We start from the raw sequence: 13,607 nt of genomic DNA, 5'->3' as shown, positions 1-13,607 counted from the left end.
ACCTACGGCTGCCACGCGGGAAAGGAGCCTCAGCTTCCCGCATGCGCACTTGGTCAGAATGCGCCTCGGGCACGTGAGGGAAGCCGCGGCAGGAGTAGGGCGCGTGCGCAAACCCGGCAGCGCGATTGCGAACCCGCTGCTGCGGCGGTTCCGGTTTCCCCCGAACTTTGGGGACCGGAGGTCAGTCCCGAAACCAGGTAAGGGTCTGCGGAGGAGCCAGGGACCCACACGGTTGCCCGCGACTGTCAAGGGCTCTGGAGAGAGGCCTGGTTCCCGGCTCGCGACCCTGAGTCGCGCAGCCAGTTGACCTGCGGCCCCGCTGGCGCTGCGGTGCAGCCGCCCAGGGACCTGAGCTAAGTCTTCCCTGCCCCTGGTTTACCTTCGGCTGCTGTGGGTCGGCCCTGGGGCTCGGCCCCGGGGCTCTTCAAGGACTGGCGGGGGGCCCGCCGCCCCGGAGATGACAGTTCCTCTGAGGCCCGCCGACGAGCCGGACGAGCCCCCTTTGCTGTCCGCAGAGCCCGTGGAGCTCTTAGCGCGTAGCAGGGCTGTTTTCGGCTGCACGTGGCAGGTGTCAGCATTGCTCGTGGCAGGTGTCAGCATTGCTCTTGCCAGGCCTTCCGCGGGACCGCCGAGGACCCGCGTCCCTCCCTGGGGGCCCCCAGCCCAACTCAGACGCCCTGTTCAGTGCGCAGTCTTCAGACTAGCTAACCTTTAAGGTCCTTCCAGCTCTTCGATTTCCCTCCGAGTGTCCTGAGCCCACAGTGTCACTGGCCCTGTTACTTAGATGTGCCTGAAGGAGCTGTATCTGCCCTTGGAATGACAAGCCTGCCAGGATGCATTCCGTCTCATCTGAGCCTCCTAAGAATACTCAACAGTCATGTCGCAGCAGTGAAGAACCCATCTCTTTCCAAAACCCCATCCATGCATGGAAGATCTCAAGCTTAAATAGGTTGATCGCCCCCCACATTGTGTTAATCCATCCGTCAGTACTATGCTCATGGGATACCTAACCAAAATCAAATTATTTTTAATCACATGGCTCTGTTTTCAGTGACCATGTTTCAAGTCCACCAAAAAAAATTTTTAAAAACGCACAATTTTATCACTAATTTCAGTTGGTCTCAAAATCCATTATTTGAGACACTGTAGAATCTTGCACTCACAGAAGAATTGAGGAGCAGGTATTCCTGAGACAGCTCCAGGCAAAGACAGGTGTGTTTCCTTACAAGAAAAATGTTAACCCCCAAATCAAGTACTAGAGATTAGTTCCTAACCATGCAAGAGGCAGGAGGTCATTGCTTTTTGGCTACAAAATCAGATGGACTATGTTCAGTTTGAGCGTGTTTGCTTCTGTTTTGGATTTTGGGTTTTTTTTGGTCATTGTGATTTTAAGTAATTTTTAAAAATCTATTAATATCTTAATAAGCTAACATTTCCAGGAGCTAGTATTCTGATTAACCAAGTTGTCTTGTTAACCAGCTGATGTGGTGAGATATCTTGGTGAGGTTGCTCACACCATATTTCTTACCTTAGGTTAAGCTCTTTGGTAGGGTCTTCATTTTAAAAAATCTACCAGCCCTGTGGTGAGATGGTGAAGTTCACACACTCCACTTCAACACCCTGGGGTTTGCAGGTTTGGCTCCCCAGGTGCCGACCTACACACGACTCATCAAGCCATGCTGTGGCAGCATCCCACATACAAAATAGAGGAAGACTGGCACAGATGTTAGCTCAGCAACAATCTTCCTCAGCAAAAAAAATTTCAGGGCCAGCCCAGTGGTACAGCAGTTAAGTTCGCACATTCTGCGGTGGCCCAGGGTTCATGGGTTCACATCCCGGGTTCGGACATGGCACTGCTTGGCAAGCCATACTGTGGTAGGCGTCCCACATATAAAGTAGAGGAAGATGGGCACGGATGTTAGCTCAGGGCCAGTCTTCCTCAGCAAGAAAAAAAAAAAAAAGCATTGGCAGATGTTAGCTCACTGCTAATCTTCCTCAAAAAAAAATTTCAGAGTGTGGGAATTGTCTTTGCCTAATTGGACTACAGAGAAGCTTTATAAGTATGTATAAATATGTATTAAGTAACTGTTCATCTAATCTAAACCTCCCCTGCCCCATACTGGAGATTTTGCACTGCTTGTATGCAAGCCTACACCACTATTTCATGGCCTTGCAAGGATATGATTACAATATGATTTTACTATAACATCAGATTGCTCCAGTATTTCTCTTTTGCTTTGAAAGCTTCAAATTGACAGCTTTTGAGTGGAGATCTTTCACATTAATTGGGATAAGATCAGGCTATTCAGTAATAATGGCTGCTAATGGCATGAAGCCTTTTGTGTCTATTAACCAGGGTGTTCCTTTGTGTCATTGATTTTTATATCCAAACAGTTTGTCATTTGGGGGGGCCAGTTCTCCACAGCAAAAAATGAAGAACTCTAAAACTTTAAATCTGTAGTTTAACCATTAAACGTGGAAGTGATTGAGTATACTCTTAAATATGAATTTTTTCATCTTTCTTGTCCTTCATGATTTTTCCTACTATATTAGATAATTTCTAAAGATCTCTATGTTTAAAGTAGAACTTGCTTCAATGAACGTGGTTTTATCTTTCAACTTGAACCTGCTGGGAAGTCAAGCTGTATTCTTGGCATCATGATTTTCTCCGTGGCACCCGATTTCAAAGACCACAATTATGACCTCACCAAACTGCATGTCTTTGATAATTTCATGGCTTCCAAGTACTTCTTAAATGGGACCATACCGAGTAAAGTAGTTTGCAGATCACTATGCTAGATACCTTTTCACTCGGAGCTCTAAAACAAAAAGTCCATGAAACGATCAGCTTGCAGACTGGGTTTATGGGGTAAGACCCCAATTGATGTGGTGAGTTTGTCCAGGTTTCTTCAGCTGTGTCATGGAAGGATCCGAAGTGCACCTAAGTGATTTACATTTGTGGCGACATGTACGGTGTTGTTCTCACCCTCAGTGGTATTACCTCCATTTTACAGACGAGGAAGCGTGGCCAGAGTGGCACGGTGAGTAAATCACGGAGTCAAAACATTGACACAGGTCACGCTGACTACAAAGCAGTATGGCCTTTCAGGGAGAAAAAAATGAGAGGAAGCGTCCAGAAGAGAAAGTTGAGGAAAATGAGCTAACACTTTTTAAGGAGCTGGGGGAAGAACAGATCTGGAGATGTTACGAAAGGTAAAGAAACAAGCTGTAGAAAGATCAGTTTAGTTTAAAAAATGGAATTGCTAATGCTTTCCCAAGATAAGTCTTCCTGAAATAATCCACATAGTGGATCTCTTCCTTATTTGTATCAAATACGATAATATATTTGAAAGTGCTTTGAAAACATTTAAGTCCTGAACATGCAAAGCATCATGAACGGTAATAGAGGCTTTGAGACTTTTAGAAGAAAAGGTAGAGTGTTATTGCTGTTTTTTGTGTTTCTCTTGTTTTAATAGTGTGGTTGGTAAATTATAAAGTTCCTGTTAGATGCTGTAAATATAAGGAAATCACAGTGATGCACACAAATAGGACAGTTGTAATTCTCTGTGGATTCAAAGTTTTCTGTTTAAAACACCCTGAGCGGGATGTTGGTGTTGTATGACTTGAAAGCCTCTTTATCGGCTTCATTAGTCATCTCTTGAACTCTGCAGCATAAGCCTATTAAATGTTGAGCAGACCCAGAGTCATCTCCTTTCCTCTTGTCCCCCAAAATCAAGAATAACAGCTCTGCATTTCCTGTGTAATCGATTACGATGTTCTCATTTGAGGAGTAATTCTCTGAAAACACTTGCTGTGGGTGAAAGGTGCTTTATCTTCCCTGTAAAACCCCAAGCCGAGGGGAGAACAGGGTCTGTTTCAAGCCTGAGCCGCAGTTCCTAGGAGCTCCATTTGGGGAGGTGTTCCCGCTCTCATTGGGATTGCAGGCAACTACAGCAGGAGGGTGAGACACATATGAAAGGGAGAGAAAGGCTGCTTTATTTATTTACTTTTTTTTTAAAGATTTTATTTTTTCCTTTTTCTCCCCAAAGCCCCCCAGTACATAGTTGTATATTTTTAGTTGTGGGTCCTTCTAGTTGTGGCATGTGGGATGCCACCTCAGCATAGCTTGATGAGCGGTGCCGTGTCCTTGCCCAAGATTCGAATTGGCGAAACCCCAGGCCACTGAAGCACAGCGCACAGACTTAACCACTTGGCCACGGGGCCAGCCCTTATTTTATTTTTTTGCTGAGGATGATTCACCCTGAGCTAACATCCATTGCCAATCTTCTTATTTTCACTTGAAGAAGATTTGCTCTGAGCTAACATCTGTGCCAGTCTTCCTCTATTTTGTATGTGGGTCACCACCGCAGCATGGTCACCGATGAGTAGTGGAGGTCCCTACCCAGGAAATGAACTTGAGCCACCAAAATGGAGCACGCCAAACTCAACCACTAGGCCACAGAACCGGCCCTGTAGGCTGCTTTATTTTAATTCCCATTCTGCAGAGAGCACCAAAACACACTTTTGAAACATGAATTATTACTAAGCAGTTTCCAAAAAATCAGTCTCCTCTCTCTTTACTTCAGTGCCATCAGCTGGCCATTTTGTCTTTTTTTTTTCTTTGAGAAAGATTAGCCCTGAGCTAACATCTGCCAATCCTCCTCTTTTTGCTGAGGAAGACTGGGCCTGAGCTAACATCCGTGCCCATCTTCCTCTACTTTATATGTGGGACGCCCGCCACAGCATGGTTTGCCAAGCGGTGCCACGTCCACACATGGGATCCCAACCAGTGAACCCCGGGCCACCATAGCAGAACATGTGCACTTAACCGCTGCACCACTGGGCCAGCCCCATGTTGTCTTTTTAAAGCTGCACCTTGCACGTCAGTCTGTTCAAGCTCACTGTTTGGTCCTTCACCATTAATTAGGTCATTGTTTTGTGACCTGTCATTTTCCCTCCTTATTGGGGAGGGGGGAAAAAAGACTGTGACTAAGGAGGTAATCAGCACTCCTGAATTCTCGTCTCAATCTTAAATATTAGAAATGTAAGAAACAACAACTTTTAAAAGTGTCTGTCCCAGCAGCCAGAGAACCTGCTAATGCCTGTGTTCTAGTACAGTGCTGCTCAAGCTTCGGGAACGTGCCTCTGAATCACCTAAAGATCTTAGTAAAAGGCAGGTTCTCGCTGGGGAGCTCTGGGCTAGGGCCCAAGATTCCTCATTCCTCACACGCTCCCAGCTGCTGCCTTTGCTGCTGCTCTGTGGACCACACTCTGAGTAGTCAAATTCTAGATCTTGTACGGTAGCCACTAGCATGTGGTCCAAACTGGTGTGCTGTAAGTGTGAATATACCCCCGATGTTGAGGACTACATATGAAAAAAAACTCCGTAATTTTTTTATATTGATCACATGTTGAAATAATATTTCGGGGGCTGGCCCAGTGGCATAGTGGTTAAGTTTGTGTGCTCTGCTTCAGCAGTCTGGAGTTCACAGGTTTGGATCCTGGGCATGGACCAACTCACCGCTCATCAAGCCATGCTGTGGTGGCATCCCACATACAAAATAGAGGAAGACTGGCACAGATGTTAGCTCAGGGCTGATCTCCCTTACTGAAAAAAAAAAGAAATAATAACATTTGTGATATATTGGGTTAATTAAAATATATTAACCTTCATTTCATCAGTTTCTTTTTACTATTTTTAATGTCACTACTAGAAAATTTAGAATTTCACATGTGACTTGTATATATTTCTGTTGGCCAACAGTGTTCTAGAACATTAATGCTATAGAAGCAACATTTTTTGTTCTTTTTTCAGATGACCCAGTTTCTCAATCCCCTTGTAACCATTTCACCTTCTTGTTAACTCAAATCAATACTCATTTAATTCTTTCCTCTAAATGTTTTCCTTTCCCAGCCATTACTCTCCTTTACACCCTCTTCGTGTCCATCGTTGCCATCATGATCCTGGGGCTCGCATCCAGCAGTCGGACGATCCTCAGAGCCAGGATACAGGCAGCACCCTCGCTCAAAGCCCTTAGCCGTGACATTTAAAGTGTGGTCTCTGGACCAGCAGCAACAGCCTCACCTGGGAGCCAGTTAGACATGCAGAATCTTAGGCCCCACCCCAGACCTAATGAACCAGTATCCTATTTAATGAGATCCCCAGGGGAAAGTTTGAGTGGTGAAAGCTTTAACAAGTATCTTTCCTAAAGCACCCCATTTTGTTTAATCTCCACATCTGTTCCTTCAGTTAGTTAATGCCATTTCTTCAAGGTTGATATACCATGAAAGGTGTGGCTAAGAGAAACTAGTGCTCTCTCTTTCTAAAAAAAAAAAAATACTTCAACAGTGAATTTTAGACAAATGGCATCCAGAAGGTGGGTCCAGAGATTGAAATGCTATGCTTTCCTGAAAACAGATTCAAATATCCTTTCTTCTTTGAGACACAAAGGAAAGGCGTTGCATCCTCTTTCCCACTCTCTAGAGCCCTGGAGCTGCTGGTGAGACAGCCTTACCTCGCTGCGGCTAGTTTAAATCCGGGATTGTTTGCTCCTGTCACAGGCCACGTTCCAGAGCTGACATGCCATCCCCACAGTGGGTGTCTGTCTTGGTCTGGGTTGATTATGGAAGCCTGAAGAGGGAATGCGTGCCGGCTGGATCCAGGTCAGGAAGAGAGGCACCTAATAGAATGCAAGTTCCATATTCCAATAACATGCACTCCAGTGATTTGGGGGCGTAATAAAGTTTGAGGACCACTGCTCTATAGCATGTTGTCCATCCCAGGCTGGCGTTATCAGATTTGTGGACGTCTTAATTTCTCTTTTATGCTACAGATTCCTTGGGCTCCATGAGGCCCATGCCTGGCACATAGTAGATGTTGAAAGTATTCATTGAACAAATTAACATTGCGTCTTATAAAGGCCCCAGATCTATTACTCCTAACTTGACCAAGTGGGAAGGGGAAGTCGGTGGAGAGCCAGCCGTGGATTGGCGCACACTCGCAGAGGGAATCAGGGCGAGCTGTCAGGACTGCTGGTTTGCCTTTACTAGCACTTCTTGTTACCCTTTTTCTCTTTTTTTAATGTCCCAACGAGCTCTAATCCGAGCTGCTTTTATTGTTCCTCAAAGACTTTGGGTTGCTTTGTGGGTATCACAAAAACTGAAATCCAATCCGTGTTCTTCTCTGGGCTTTGGGGAAGTGGAACCATGGGTGTGTTTGTCATTTTGAGCAGGCGCTGGAACAGAGCCAAAGCTCCAGGAGATACTACAAGTGTTGAGAATCATCCGACGGGCTGTTGGAATGAGCTGTTCAACAGAGCAGCAGTAACTGAGCACCGGGACCTTCGTGAACTCCAGTTGGGTGGGAGGCCTTCCAGTGTGTGTCCCCGCCCTGAACTAGGACAGAAAGGTAGAGATTTGAAACACAGAGGCTGGGGACAAAGCAGCTGGGGACAGCACTCTCTGCCCCGCCCTTTGTCTGGGAGTTTCGCCTTGTCTCAGACTTGCTTCCTTTCTTTGTCACTGCATTGTATCCCAGTGCAGGCCTGCCTGGTCAGATTTACTCACTAGCGGAAGAGAAACCCCAAGAGGGGCGCTGGGCTCCTGTGCTGTAATGAATCTGATCCAGGGACTAGATGCTATCTGGTACACACAGGAATTTCATTCGGTGGGTTGAAAGCAGAGACAAGGGGAGGCGAATTTTGGACATCGACTTCGTCTCAGTCACGTAATCATTTATAGGGAGTGGGTTCTTTGTTGTACAGATTTCCGAGAAAGTACCTGGGTTTATCATTTTTCTTTTCCTGGGGATCCTTCTGAAATATTTCACACAATAAACAAAGCTAGTTGTTAAAGCGCCACTTTCACTGGTGCACTCTCTTTCAGAATGTATCCCTTCGCAGCCACGGAGCCCCTCACCAACACCCACCGGCACTGACAGATCATCCTGAACGTCAGACTTTCACAAAGACAGGAGTTCAGACCGTAATGTCAGTCACAGAATTGAAAGCTAGCATGGCGTAAGGCTTGAAAGTTATATTTCGTTATACTTATTTTCTGTAGCGATAGAAGTGAAGAAGACTGCATTATCACTCTAAAGGTGACCAGTATCGTCTCGGTATCAGTTGCACTGATCACTAAGGTTGGACACTTGGATTTAAAATGCACGTATTTCCAAGGAAGCACGTGTCTGCACTAGGCTTCCTCAGTGCTGATCTAGGCTGTCAGTGTGGGCTCAGTAGATGTTAGCAGTCAGAAGACAGCGGGTGACAGGTAAATGAGCTGAGAGCAAACCTGGCCAAGTAATTTGGTGGATGATAAGTTACTTTTGGCTTAGGAAGTTGGCTTAGGTTTCGTCCAGTTCCTGCCTATGTTAGAGACCAGTTGCCATGAGCTAGAATTTTGAAGGTTTCAAATGGTAAAAGAAGCTATGTAGAGCCTCATGGGAAGCAGTTAAAAAGGGCAGCACATCTGTCTTTGGTACCTACATAATCCTCGATCAGGAAGCATGAAGCAAGTGGCACATTCTTAGTTCCCATAGTCCACCTGGGTGACAGGGATTTTGCTAAAAACCAGCCTCATGCCCTCAGAGGTATCAACAAAAGCCCTCTCAGGAATACTTTTTCTCTGATCTTTAAGCCTGTGTGGAATGGGCGGAGAACTGCTCATTCACCCGTTTTCCAGATGAGGAAACTGGCCCAGCTTGTGGCTTGCCCCGTTTGCGTGGGGAATATGCGGATCTTTGAAAAGAGCTAACGCCTTTCAGGTCCTTTCGCCTTCCTCCCGTCGGCAAAAGCAGAGGCCTGTGGGGTTCAGCATATCCTTGTAGCTGTTACTCTCTGTACTATTCATTTGTCAACCAGGACGGGTCAGCCTTGTGCTACGTCTTGAGCGGTTATTTAAATCTCATATCATTAAATGCTGCTTTCTTTTTGAATATCTTCTCTCTCTGACTAGACTGAACCTCATGAAGACAGAGTCTAGCGCTTTTCCACCTCGTATCACTCACTATAGCACGCATGGTATTTTGAACCTAGCAGGCATCTTAATAAAAACGAGTTGATTTGGGAATTTAACGATGAGTACCAGTCGGATCACGTTACTGGCAGTGCATCTGAGGGAACAGATGTTCCTATTCAAATCCATGAAACTGGAAACATTCAAAAACAACAATCATGACATTGATTGATAGTGATATTTACTGTGTCAGACTGTTTAAGCTCAGCTGTAAAATAGACTATTGCATACTGTTGTCTTTACATTTTGATTCAAAGATTCTCAAATGTTTAAATAATGTCACTTGACTCAGACCCTAAATCTTGCTTGATGTACTATTAACATTTCTTTATCAAGTGGCAGTCCTGTTCCTTTGAATTTCACGCTCAAAACCTCTCCTTCCCAAGAAAACAGTACCTCTGGGTGCTCTGAAGATATTTTTGGTCAGTTATAAGAAAATGTTTCTCAGCTGGCAGGGGCACGTACCCCTGAGAACACGGTAGACCAGGTGAGGCTGGAGAGAGGTGTTGCTGCTGAATAATCTGCACCAGTTTCCTAAATACCCTCCGTAACAGATGGGTGGTCATCGTTTGAACCGCTTTACAAAAGATTAGAACCCGCAGGATAATCTTGAAAAGCAAATGCATCTTCCTGAAAAACTATCTTTTTGTCTAATTCAGGTCCTGAACAAGCAGAGCCCCTCTCTATGAGTACCTCGGGTTTATTTCGCTTTCCTGCACCACTGACCAGAATACGCACAGTGTCGTGGGGACTCCGGCTTTGGGAGAGGCCAACATTGTTATCCCCAGGAAGAGCAGTCACTCGGGTCCAGATGGCAGGCAAGAAGGACCGCCCTGCTCTGCCTTCCCTGGACGAGAGTGAGCTTGAAGAGCAGTTTGTGAAAGGACATGGGCCGGGTGGCCAAGCGACAAACAAAACAAGCAACTGCGTGGTGCTGAAGCACATGCCCTCAGGCATCGCCGTCAAGGTAGAGCAAGAAAGACGGCTAGGGGAGAGGTCCTGAGCCCCGCTTTTAGACGGCTGGCTTGCACCGCCACAGTAGGTTTCTGCTGAGTGATAACGGGTGTCGGCTGAAGCCTATTTTCATTCTGGCCCCGGCAATAGAGGGCACTGCAGATCTCAACCCCTGCCCTGAGCCATTCCTCCCCAGGGCGGAACCTCCTGCACAGCCTCAGAAGCCGCCTTCTAGGACCTTGGGAGCCAGGCTATTGCTGCCATCCTTGAAGCTGGCAGGCAGCACGGGTCTTGTAAAGCTACTCGGCTGCAGGATGGCTGCAGAGAGCTCTGCAGCACCGCCGTGGGCTCCAAGTCCTGAGCGGCAGGCAGGCCTGGGTCATCTGCTAGCCGTCTCAGCCCTTAGTGACCTGGCTCATTAGTCAGGATGGTCACATCCTCCGTGTCCCTCTGTCACCTCTTTGGTAAATGTCAATGACACCAACCTTCTGAGAGAGAGGTTACAAACCATTTTCAGCCCTCAGAAGAAAAATGCTATGCATAGCTGCCTGTAGGAGTCTTCCTTCTTCATATGAAAACCAGTCTCTCATCAGAATCTCACCAGCTTTCAACACATTCTGAACCTCTAGGAAATGCTGAAGTGCTTTCTCCTGTTTCCTGGTTTGGTAGTGGCCCCACTGCCTCTCAAGGGAACTGCCAGTCCATTCTGTTTGGCCAGGGCCCTAAGGCACCACAAGCCTTTGAGGTACAGTAGAGAAGAGAGAGCAAAGGCAGGTTTTTCATATTCCTCCAATACTAATAGCAAATATTTATATCTCATGTAACTATGTGGCTGGCACTGGTCTAAACCACTTTGCACGCATTAACTTTGAGTCCTCACAGGCCCACACTCATTATCTTCATCATGGTACAGACGTGGCATCACAGGGACGGAGGGTAAGTGACTTGCCCAAGGTCATACAGCTGCAGGGGTCAACCCAGACCAAACCCAAAGTCTGTGTTGCTAACAGCTTTTCTTCAAGGCCATGTTTTTGAGCCAAAAGCATATCAATTAAAACCTCAATCACTTATCTTTTCCTCCTTGAAAAAAATGTCATTCATGAGCAATAATTTTTAACCTGTTTTACATAACTTACTCCAAATTTGCTTTTAATACTGTTCTTTCACCCTAAATTCAAAGAATTTCTCTTTTAGCAAAGCTTTGCAAGGCACTCGCCTGTAATAACTAAGGTATTACATGATGAATGTTTTACATGATGAATGTTATGGTTGACAGTAATGAAGAGGCCCTTTTCCTCTTCCAAACAGAATTTGATGTCTATATGTGGTGTGTACCAAGTGCTTGTTCCCTGGCCACAAGCTAGACATATGGGTTGATGTTTTCAAGATTATTTTGGGACTTTAAGTATTTGAAGGCTGTCCTTGCTTCTAAACAGAACAGCACGCCCAGTGATCAACAATCACTGTGAAAGCCACACAGTACGGCTGGGGTGTGGGACGGGGCCGAGGCTGGGCAGAGGCAGGAAAGGGTACGGCCTTCGTTCTGCCACTGGCTCGCCGGGATTCTTGACAAGTGGCTTTGCCTCTCTAGCCTGTCCCCAGCTGTAAAGTGACTAGTTTGAATTTAATGACTTCTGAGGTCCTGTCCAGAACAAACTGTGGTTTTCACTTTATAAAATATGATCTCTTACAGTGCCATCAGACACGATCAGTTGATCAAAACAGAAAGCTAGCTCGGAAAATCCTACAAGAGAAAGTGGATGTTTTCTACAATGGGGAAAACAGTCTTGTATACAAGGAAAAACGAGAGTCAGAGAAGAAAAAGCAAGAAAGGAAAAAAAGAGCAAAGGAAACCCTAGAAAAAAAGAAACTCCTTAAAGAACTCTGGGAATCAAGTAAAAATGTCCACTGAGTAAAAATGTCCAGAATCTGACTAAAACACTGCCAGAAGCTTTCAAGGAATAATGGTGGTGAGTTCCATCACCAGCATTATTATGGAGCTTTGAAAGAAAGATCTTTGACAGACTTAAAAGACCTTAAAGTTTTTTAAATGGTGGTCTAAGTTGTAGTGAATGGAGATGCACAGTTCAAGAATAAAACTGTAAAGCAGCACGAGGAAGTCATCACTTAAAAGGCTAGCGGCGACTTTGGGAGGGGGAGGGCCGTCCACGGCATGCCGTACTGGGAGGGGCCTCCGGGGTCACCGACAGTTCTATTTCTTGACCTGGGCGGTAGGGAGAAGGATGTCGCCTTATTTTTTCAAGCTATACATTTGTGTGATTGTAGCTTGTTTTATTATCAAAGGTTAGAAATAAAAATATTTTTTTTAAGCATAGTCATACGCCCCTTAACAACAGGGGGATGTGTTCTGAGAAATGCGTCATTGTGCCATGTCATCATGCGAACATCATAGCGTGTACTTACCCACACCTAGATGGCACAGCCTACTGCACACCTGGGCTCTATGGTACTAATCTCATGGGACCACCGTCACGTATGCGGTCTGTCATTGACCAAAGCATGGCCATGCAGCACGTGACTGTATTACTATTAATAAGGTCCATTTTTATGGAGAACTATAAAATTGAGTCAAACATTAATAGCAGTTAGTGCCATCTTGTCATCTGGGAGGTTATTGCTCATTGATACTTAGATGTCCATTAGCTTAATATCAGGTTGAGAGACTAAGAGAAAAAACAAGATGGCAAAAGATTTACAAATCAGTAAATTACTTGTCCATTTACCCCATTAGCTTAGACTATGTTACCAAGTAACCGCTCTGATGTGGAAATAGATCGTTTCCCATATGCTGATTTACTAGTGGATTTATAAGAGATGACGTTCCACAAACCGGATTTGTTTATGAATGTGCTCAATACCATCACTCCAGCTGGATTTGACCTTACAATCACTTGGGGTTTTTCTAGGCATGGTTAATAGCTTGGCTTGTTAGAACACATCTGGAGTCCATTCATAAAACAAGTAGAGGAAATACCATGAGGTGAGGCGGCCACCGTGAAACACAGGGCCCGCCGCACGTCTGCCTGCAGTCAGGACCAGTCCAGTTAGCAGGCCCAGCAGACGCCCAGAGCATGCATCCAAATAAGCTTACCGTCAAGGCTCCTCTCACCTCGGAGCAGCCTGGTTTGGAAGCTTAAGCGTTCTATGCAAGGCTCTCTCCACCTCTGGCTGCACTGTGCAGGCCCTTCCCCATTCCAACCTCCACTTAGAAGGTAGCCAAGTAAGGTATCTAGAATAGTACGCAAGAAACCAGTAAGAGTGGGAAGGGAAATTGGGAGCTGCAGACAGGAGGGACAGAGGCTTCACTGTCTGTCGCCTTTCTTGTACCTTTCTGAATCTCCTGTCATGTGCGGGAAGGAGATGCAGGCGAGCCCATTCCCTAGAGCTCATTCCTACGGCCTTTACTCTTACGGCGGGGGCCCTTGCCTCCCACCTGCAAAACTGACCAGACCCCGCCCCCTTGTAGTCTACCCCCCACCAAGGCGAATCCTCATTACATGGGGAGCAGTGCTAGGGCCTGGGGCAAAGGCTACCTCAGAATCCCTGTGCCAGGCACGCCTGGAGACCACCACACGGACTCAGCACATCTGAGGCACCCAGCCCGGTGTTCTCTCAGC

General features: G+C 46.1%; 1 protein-coding gene across 4 annotated transcripts; it reads left to right on the top strand.

Moving 5' to 3' along the window:
* The first annotated feature begins 45 nt into the window (after window positions 1-45).
* On the top strand, window positions 46-12,081 carry MTRFR (mitochondrial translation release factor in rescue). 4 transcript variants are annotated; one of them, XM_044776003.2, is made up of 4 exons: window positions 69-197; window positions 7,233-7,408; window positions 9,675-9,982; window positions 11,663-12,081. In XM_044776003.2, the coding sequence occupies exons 3-4, from the start codon at window positions 9,701-9,703 to the stop codon at window positions 11,879-11,881; spliced, it is 501 nt and encodes a 166-aa protein (XP_044631938.2). In that variant the 5' UTR covers window positions 69-197; window positions 7,233-7,408; window positions 9,675-9,700; the 3' UTR covers window positions 11,882-12,081. The 4 variants fall into 4 exon arrangements, with proteins under 4 accessions (XP_014714274.2, XP_044631938.2, XP_070372016.1 ...); XM_070515915.1 differs by lacking the exon at window positions 69-197 and adding an exon at window positions 6,457-6,663; XM_070515916.1 differs by lacking the exon at window positions 69-197 and adding an exon at window positions 7,885-8,018.
* The last annotated feature ends 1,526 nt before the right edge of the window (window positions 12,082-13,607 follow it).

The sequence above is a fragment of the Equus asinus genome, chromosome 8, assembly GCF_041296235.1.
Source record: "Equus asinus isolate D_3611 breed Donkey chromosome 8, EquAss-T2T_v2, whole genome shotgun sequence".
Lineage (NCBI taxonomy): Eukaryota > Metazoa > Chordata > Mammalia > Perissodactyla > Equidae > Equus > Equus asinus.
This window is presented reverse-complemented; position numbering and strand designations above follow the sequence as displayed.

Excerpts from the sequence above, each read along its gene's own strand:
- MTRFR (XM_070515915.1), top strand. The coding sequence starts at position 6,581 with ATGCCATCCCCACAGTGGGTGTCTGTCTTGGTCTGGGTTGATTATGGA. Across the intron at positions 6,664-7,232 it reads TGCGTGCCGGCTGGATCCAG|GCGCTGGAACAGAGCCAAAG; the intron begins GTCAGGAAGAGA and ends CATTTTGAGCAG. Across the intron at positions 7,409-9,674 it reads CCCTGAACTAGGACAGAAAG|GTCCTGAACAAGCAGAGCCC; the intron begins GTAGAGATTTGA and ends TGTCTAATTCAG.